Source organism: Cenococcum geophilum (genome assembly GCF_001692895.1).
Source record: "Cenococcum geophilum 1.58 unplaced genomic scaffold K441scaffold_5, whole genome shotgun sequence".
Taxonomy (NCBI): domain Eukaryota; kingdom Fungi; phylum Ascomycota; class Dothideomycetes; order Gloniales; family Gloniaceae; genus Cenococcum; species Cenococcum geophilum.
Window position 1 is genome coordinate 2,447,829 of NW_027137563.1, and position 8,430 is coordinate 2,456,258.

General features: G+C 33.7%; 1 protein-coding gene across 1 annotated transcript; it reads right to left on the reverse strand.

Moving 5' to 3' along the window:
- Nucleotides 1-687: 687 nt before the first annotated feature.
- K441DRAFT_541535 (uncharacterized protein) lies at nucleotides 688-4,507 on the reverse strand (the record flags this gene model as incomplete). The annotated part of the gene is made up of 2 exons (XM_067642652.1): nucleotides 688-804; nucleotides 4,415-4,507. Coding segments are annotated over 2 exons (210 nt in total), but the record flags the coding sequence as incomplete, so codon positions are not given.
- Between the last annotated feature and the right edge of the window lie 3,923 nt (nucleotides 4,508-8,430).

Below are 8,430 nucleotides of genomic sequence, written 5' to 3' on the forward strand. Positions count from 1 at the left end.
TACGGGCGTAGTAGTAAATATAACCTTTAGATAGGCAAAGGCCTTCTTATATTCCTTATTAAAGACAAAAACTTTATCCTTTTAGGTTAGAGCTATAAGGGGTAAAACCAGGGCGGAGAAGTTATTAATAAACTATTAGTAGAAATTAGCAAATCCTATAAAGGCTCTTACGTCCTTAATATTCTTAGGTTCTTACTAGTTTACAATTACTTCGACTTTCTTTAGGTCTATTTATATACCGTTTATAAAAATAAGGAGTTTAAGGTATAGGACTTCCGTTTTATAGAACTTATATTTATCTACATCTAATTATAGACCAGCTCTATATAGGGCTTATAGGATAAGGTTAACGTGTTTCCAATATTTGGTTAGGTTATTACTGTATATTAGGATATTATTAATATAAGCAGTATAGAAGATGTCTAGGTAGGGGCGTAGGGTGTTATTTATATAATATTAAAACGAACTTGGGGCGTTTATAAGGCCAAAGGGTGTTACTAAGTACTTAAATAGTCTATATTGGGTACGAAATGCAGTAAGCTATTTATCCCCTTTTATAATACGGAGACGGTTAAATATAGAGATAATATCAAGCTTTATGTAGTAATAAGCCTTACTTAGTTAGTTTAGTATCTCCTATATTAACGGGATTAGATATTAATTCTTAATAGTAACGGCGTTAAGAGCTTAGTAGTCTATATAAAAGCATAGACCGCCGCCAGGTTTCTTAACGAAGATTACTAGTACGGCTATAGGTGATAAGCTTGCTCTAATAAATCCTTTACTTAGGTTCTTATCTAAATACTTTTATAGTACTTAGAGTTCGTTTTAAGACATCCCATATAAGGGTCTAAATCTAGGCTACTTTCCTTCTTTAAGTACAATCTTATAGTTATACGATCGGTGTTCCGGTAGCTTATTAACTTCCTTTTATAAGAATGCCTCTAGGCGGTTATAGTACTCTACTAGTACCTTTATAGCAGGGTTGGTGTGCTTCTTTAGTGCTAAGGCCTTCTTAATATCAGCTATAGTAACAGTAAAGATCGTATATTTAGGTTTTTTAGCAAGTTACGCTAATGAAGTAGCTTTAATTATGCGGATATCTAGGGTACTATAAGAGTATATATATTAGGTCCCGCCGCGCTTGCGACAAGTTCGCAAGCACTCTCAGTCTTTTTAGCCGTATGGTGACGTAGAGGCGGGCTACGTTACAATTGTGCTTGCGAACTTACCGGGGCTAGGTATTATAGGTTCGATCCCTAGCGGTTACTTCGCTCTAGTACAGTCTAACACATATCTATGCAATAAGGCGGGTTGGCTAAGTCCGATCGCTTATGTTACTGGGGACTAACTAATATAGTGATACTCTTGGCGTTTAATCCCTATGGCGCGAACAGGCGCATAGAGGAATCCCTGCGAGCGCTTAAGGACGAGCGCGTAGAGGAGAGGGCAATTGTAAGAGTATATATATTAGGTCCCGCCGCGCTTACAACAAGTTCGCAAGCACTCTCAGTCTTTTTGGCCGTATGGCGACGTGGAGGCGGGCCACGTTATAGGTACCGAGCTCATTTGGCTCGTCCGTAGTTTCTTATTTAGGTTTAGGTTTAGTGTTAGGTACGGAGTTAGTGTCAGATTTAGGTTTAGGTTCTTTAAGTATTCTTTTTATTATAGAATACTAGTCCTTTTAGTAGTTTTATATGCTAAGCTTAAGTTTCTATTTAGTTTAGGGCGGTGTAGTGCTTAGTAATAACTTATAGAGCTTAGTAGAATTTTTAGATCCTTGGTGGGTGTTAGTAGAATTCTTATATTAGTAGAATTCGGTAGAAATCTTATATTAGTGGAATCTAGTAAATTCTTTAGATTTTGGTTCTAGGTCTAAGTAGTAAGTTATAAAGCACTTCTACTTATAACGGGAGGCGGTAAATAGAAGCTTAAGGTTATCCTAATTAATAATCACCTTATATAGCTTTATCTAGGGTTATTTAAGGATTACTAAGTAACCTAGGGTGGTAACGAAAAGCTTAATTAGTTCTTTATAGTTTAGGTATTAAAGTCTTAGGGTTACCACGTGGGTAATACGGCCTAAAATGGTGCGTTTACTATTAAATCTAAATACGTTAATATGCCGGTTAAGGGAAATTAGGGTAAAACTATTATCTTATATAAAGATCTTATTAATAAATCCTATGCCACTAGCTCCTGTATTAATTAGGATTTAAGCGTTAGCCTATTAACCATTCTGCCAAAGATAATAGTTAATAGTTATACTATAGTCCCAAGAGTCGGAGTTTGTAACATTAAATATATTTAATAAGATCCTATAGTAGAGCCGTCCTAAAGAGCGACTTAGCTCTAAAACCTTCCTTTTAGAGGTGATTGGGGTAGGGTTCTTATAGGACATTAATTAGAGCTTCGTCCTCGTAAATAGTGCTTATTAATTATTAAGCTAGAGCTAGATAAAGATTGGGGATAGTGGCTAGAGGATTAGGGCGGTAGGCTACTAGCGTTAGCTATTTATAGGTCTTTTTAAAAAGGGGCGGAGCAGTAGTTAGAGAGGTAGGAGTTACTTCTATATTTAAAGCAGAGGCCTAGCTTAATACATCATTCTTATTTAGAGGACCCTAGTAGGGCATATCCTAGGGTCCTAGTATTAATATCTATAGCGTTAGGGTGCTTAAGCTAAGATAGCTTAGTAGACGTTTATAGGGTTGCCGTATTATATTAGGGGGTGGGCTTCGGTATTAGGCGTAGTATATTATTATACCGTTTATTAATAATGTTTATATAGGCATTAAGGGCTCCTAGTAAGTCTACGCCTATTAGGGAGGTTTTTAGTTTAGGGCTTAGAGATTTAATAAGGCTATTAATTAGTGCGGAGTTATTCCATTCTATTTCCTTTACATAATAGTTAAATTTAGAGAAGTATACTAGGAAACTTTTTGTTCCTTAAGTTATGTAGTTTATCTTTTTTTAAGCAGTAGCTTAGCGGTTTAGGTTACTATATATAGCTTTAAGAAGTACAACTAGGCTTTATACTAAGTTTAGCTAAAGAGGTTTAATAAAGTCGGCTATATCTCCTCCTAGTTAACTTAAGGCGTAATAGAGTCGGTTAACTTTAGTTAGGTAACAGTTGGCGTTACTAGTTAGCTTATTTTTAAGCTAGCTTAGAAATAATTAGAGCTTTTATTATTTACTAGTAAATACCGGGGGATCTAATAGTTGTTTAGATTGTTTTAGTATAGTAGTTAGCTTAGGGTAAGTAGCTACTATAGGTTCGGGGCTTACGTTTCGCGTATTTATCTCTAGAGATAGCGTTTAGTCTTAAGGTCCTAGCGTAGGTATCTTAAGGGCGCGGACTTCTTCTTAGAGGTTCTTAATTAATTACTAGTATCGTGCTTCTTATTTAGCTTATTATTAATTTAAAGTGGCTTAGTTTTATTTAAGGGCGTCTATAAAAGACTTCTATATCCCTACCAATTGTTTTTAGAGTACGGTTATAATACTAGCGGCCGTTATAGGGGCTTTAGGTTTGTTCTATATATTAACGGTAGTATAGGTGGTTAATATAATATAGTATTATAGAGTAAGTATAAGTGACAATAATATATAGTAAGGTAGATATTATTAAGCTATATATATAAACTGTATAAGGAGGTTAAGATGTTATGTAAGGAAAGAAGGTAGGAAAACGGGAAGAAAGGGTATATATTATTAACTTAGTTGCTTAGTTAATATATATATAGGCAAAATAGGGTTTAGGTTGTGGTCCTAGCAGAACTTAGCAGAATTTGGTAGAACTTAGCAGAATATAGTAAAATGCCATAGATTGCCGTTAGATTGCTATTTCGCGGTTAGTCTCTAATTGCTAAGTCGGTAGAAACAGGTAGACGTGTATAAGGTATTACGGGGGTGTCCCGTAACACGGCATTTATTCTTCTTATAGTCTTTTTAAGACCCATTTAATATGTTCCCCGTGCTCTTCCTTACTCATTAAGTAGATAATAATATTATTGAGGTATACTATAATAAATTCATCCAAGTATTCTCTTAATATATTGTTAATACGCTTTTAAAACGTTTCTGGTGCGTTTATAAGCCCGAATTATATAACTAATAGCTTATATAGTCCTTCCTTTAACCTAAAGGCTGCCTTTTATTTATCGCCTTCCTTAATTCTAATCTAATAGTACGCCTATCTTAGATCTATCTTCGTAAAGATTTATATATTACCTATCCTGTCTTAAATTTCACTAATTAAGGGTAAAGGATACCTATCCTTCCTAGTAATACTGTTTAACTATCTATAGTTAATATATAGCCTTAGTTTACTATTCTTTTTTGGTATAAATAGTACTAGATAACCCGCCGATGACTACGATAGTTTAATGTATCCCTTTTATAAGTTTTCTTAGACAAACTCCTTTAGTGCTCTACCTTTCTCTTTAGTAAGCTTATAGATTAGAAAAAACCTTAGACTTGTTCCTAGTTCTAATTCTATTTTATAGTCCCATACTGCATACTCTAATAGCTTTTTACTCTTAGGTGACTATAGTTTTTTGCTATACTTATAGTATCTCTTTAGTATATAGCTTAGTCCTTTTTCTATTTCTTTATAGGTTGCTTCTACTTAGTACTATACTAGCTTGGCTTATTATTGCATCTTACGGCGTTAAGTATCCCTAATATTAACCTGACCTATAATCCAATTAATCTTTAGATTGTATTCCTGTAACTAAGGCATTCCTAATACTGCCTTATTATTTCCTAATGGTAATATGTTAAAAGACATCTTAATTTATCTCCCTTTAATGGTTAACTAAATAGGTCCTATTTTGAGATTAATAATGCCTCCTCTATAAGCTATTAGATCTCCTAAAATTGTTATTAATAGGTAAGGACGTTCCTTCTGCCTGTATAGTAACCCTATTCTTTTAACTGCTATTAGCGAGATATAGTTCCTTATTGCTCCACTATCTATTAGTGCCTTAAACTGTTAATCTTACTACTTAACTTATAAATTTAGGTGTTGTCCTTAAATTCCTTTAAGGGTCTAAGGCTCTACTACTGGCTTCCTCTAGTCCCGTAGGCCTCTACTTTTCCTAACTATTAGCCACTAGATCCTGTTTATACTTAGTCTAATTTAGGCTAATACTTAGTTTGTTTTTTGTCTTTAATATACTATAGACAGGTATTCTCTAAATATTTCTACTATTATCGTCCATCTAGGCATTCTTCCGTAAGGAATCTTCCTAGTTAAAGTATTAAGTCCCCTTATTCTTAAACTTCTACTAGGTGCTAACTATGCATATACTTAGCATTTTAATACTTCGCTTTATCCGTTATCTAATATATCCTTATTAGATACTTTTAATTTCTGTCCTTTAGTGCTCTATATATGTTACACGTATTATCTACGTATACTATCTAAGATAGTGTATAATATACCTAGTGTCTTAGGTTAACTCTTAGCTTATCCTTGCCCTTAAGTTTAAACCTTTCTTATATTAATCTAAGCGTTGCGACTTTATTTATAGGTACTAAAATACGCCTCTCGCTTCTCCAGTCCTCTAATTACTCCTTTAGATCCTTTGATGTTATAATTAAGGCTCCCTTAATATAAGTTATAGCCTTCTCTATAATTGGGCGGTCTTAGATAACTTTTTCGTCTAACTATATATAGAAATCTTCCTACTTATTGTTATGCCGTTGCCTATACTACTTTTGGTATAGCTGCTTAAGTGTATACGGCTTATCTGTAAGGAAGTATCTTTTTATTACTACGTCGTAACAGCCTTTGGTATGTCGTTCTTTAAACCTAGTAGGAATCCCTAGATCCTCTTCTTACTCCAGTTTAGTAAGCTACTTAGCTCTTAGTGTGCCTGCTTTAGGCCTATTAGTAACTCTTTATATTGGCGCTCTGTCCCTTATACGTCCCAATATACTAGATCTCTTATCTAGTTTTTATTCTTACTTAAGGTAATTCTTACTCTAAATTCCTCTATAGTTTCCTTTATATCGCGTCTTATAAGTGGATTCTTAAAGTTTTCTTACTTCCTGATCTTGGTATTAACCTTTTAATCTTTAGGCTAAATACTATATTCCCCTAGTAAGTCCTCTAGGTCTATATATCTGTCTCCNAGNCTAANCGCTATTTNNNNTNTAGATTCTCTAATCTATAAAGAAGCCTCTTACCTCTTATTTATAGGTGTTCTAATTCGCACTCTAAATTCTTAATCCCTTAGATTCTTTAATCCTNAGCTTNCTTCTNNCTTAAGCTTAGCTCTAGCCTTAGTCTAACTAGGCTTACTTAGTATTCTTATCTTATTTTAAGAGTCTTAAATCTTACTTATCTTGTCTTAAGAATCTTATGCTGTTAGGAATTCTTATCCTAAGCTTATTTATATATTGCTAAACTAAGCTACTACCCTGCTCCATCGGTTTTTGTCTGTTATAGGTCTTTAGGTATATCTTATCTTATCTTAAAAATCTTAGTTGTTTCTTATCTCTTCTTAAGAATCTTAAGCCTTTAGCCTTTTGCCTTTATTAAGTGGTAAGCTAGCACTAGTAGTCGTCTGCTTGCTTAATCGCCTATAGATATTACTCCTTTTATCTTATAAAGCGATGGATGCTGTATCTAATACTGTTATAATACCCGTTACTAAACCTTGCTCTATGGCGGTCTTAGTCTCTACTTCTATTGCGTTATTAAGGTTTAGATACCCCCAGTTAGTTCCTTTACTATTTTTGTTGCTATTAATTAATAAGTACTCCGACTCTATTATTATTGTTACTAATCTTTATCTATATGTTACTGTGATATCTTAATCTAGCTTATAGAGTCGATCTTATTCTTTATCTAACTCTATAGTTCCTTTAAGTCCTCTTAACTCTAGCTCTTATAGCTAATAGCTTATACTATACTTAGCATCTTTATAAATTCGGTATATGTTGTTATAATAAAACGCAAAACTTTTAATTGAACATTCTTTTGTTCCTTGTAGTATACTATTATCCCTCTATATATATATATCTCCTACTGTTAGTCTAGTTCCCTTTATTATATAGTAACTCTAACTATCTTTATAATTCTTCGCGAAGTAACCCTTTTTTTCGTAATTTATATAAGCTCCGTTTTTAAACCATTGCTTTTATTATAGAGTCCGCTTAAACGTCTTCTACTAATAAGATTTTTAGTTTAGCCTGTGCTCCTTAGTTCTATAATTACTAGATCCTTAACCTTTAGGTTTTTATAGTTGTTTTCCCTATCTCTTATAGGTTTCTTTAGTACTACTTAGGTTTATTAGCTCTACGCCATACTATAGTTTCTAACTTGGCTTTAGTTGTTGCGCACTCTACGTTTTATATAACTATAGAACTCTATCCTAGCTCTTCTTAGCCTGTTCCCTTTAGAAGATCCTATTATTGATCTTTATTGCTTAATCTATTAATTCCCTTAGGGTGTCCGCATCTTCTATTAGAATAATTACGTTCTGGACTTTAGCCTTAAGTCCCTACTTATACTGTGCCATAAGCGCCCTATTATTCCACTTAACTTATATTACTAATATTTAAAACTATGTTATATATTTAATTGCTAAGGTTCGCTGTATAATATCTTAGAGTTTTCTTTTTACTGTGGTTACTGCCTCTGGGTCTCTGAACATTTATATAAGTTATTCCACGAATCTGTTCCAGCTTAAAAATATAAACCGTACCTTTTGGTTTGTAGTTGTTATTCCGTTTGCTTATATCTCTATAAGGTAAGGCTTAAACTATTTAAGTGCTCTTCCTATTAAGAATAGCCCTGTATACGCTATTTGATCTATAGGTATCGCCAGCTTTACTCCCTCTTACGTAACTTTAAAATATATTTGCGTAAGGAATCCTTTAAGCTTTAATCTTTCTCCTAAAAATCTTTTAATTAATAGTAACTTAACCTTTACTGCGCCTATCCCGTTAATCCTTTACTTAAGTATTGCATTATTCTCTATTAATTGGTTAACTATTTCTTATAACTGTCCTACCGTTATAGGTTATTGCGAGTTAGTGTCCGCTATACTGGTGTCACCCCCTAACCTTAACGTAGTTGCCGCCGTTAATGGCGTTATGGTGGCTGCTTTTAGTGGCATGTTATTCGACTTCTATGTTTAATACTATAACTAGGTAGTAATTATATAACGGAACCTTGTAGTAAGAACTATGGTGGGCTCGTTAATGGGCTAGGTGTATAGGAAATATAAAGATAGTAGTTAACAACGTAATAATAACTAGTGGAGTGGTTGCCTAACAGATTAACTCTAATTATATTTTGAGAATTACTATAAGGAAGGAACTATCTAGGTAGGGATTAAGGGTCCTTAAATACACAACCGTACTCCTACGAAATCCTTCTTATACGTGATGTACGTCTTATACGTGAGGTACGTGAGT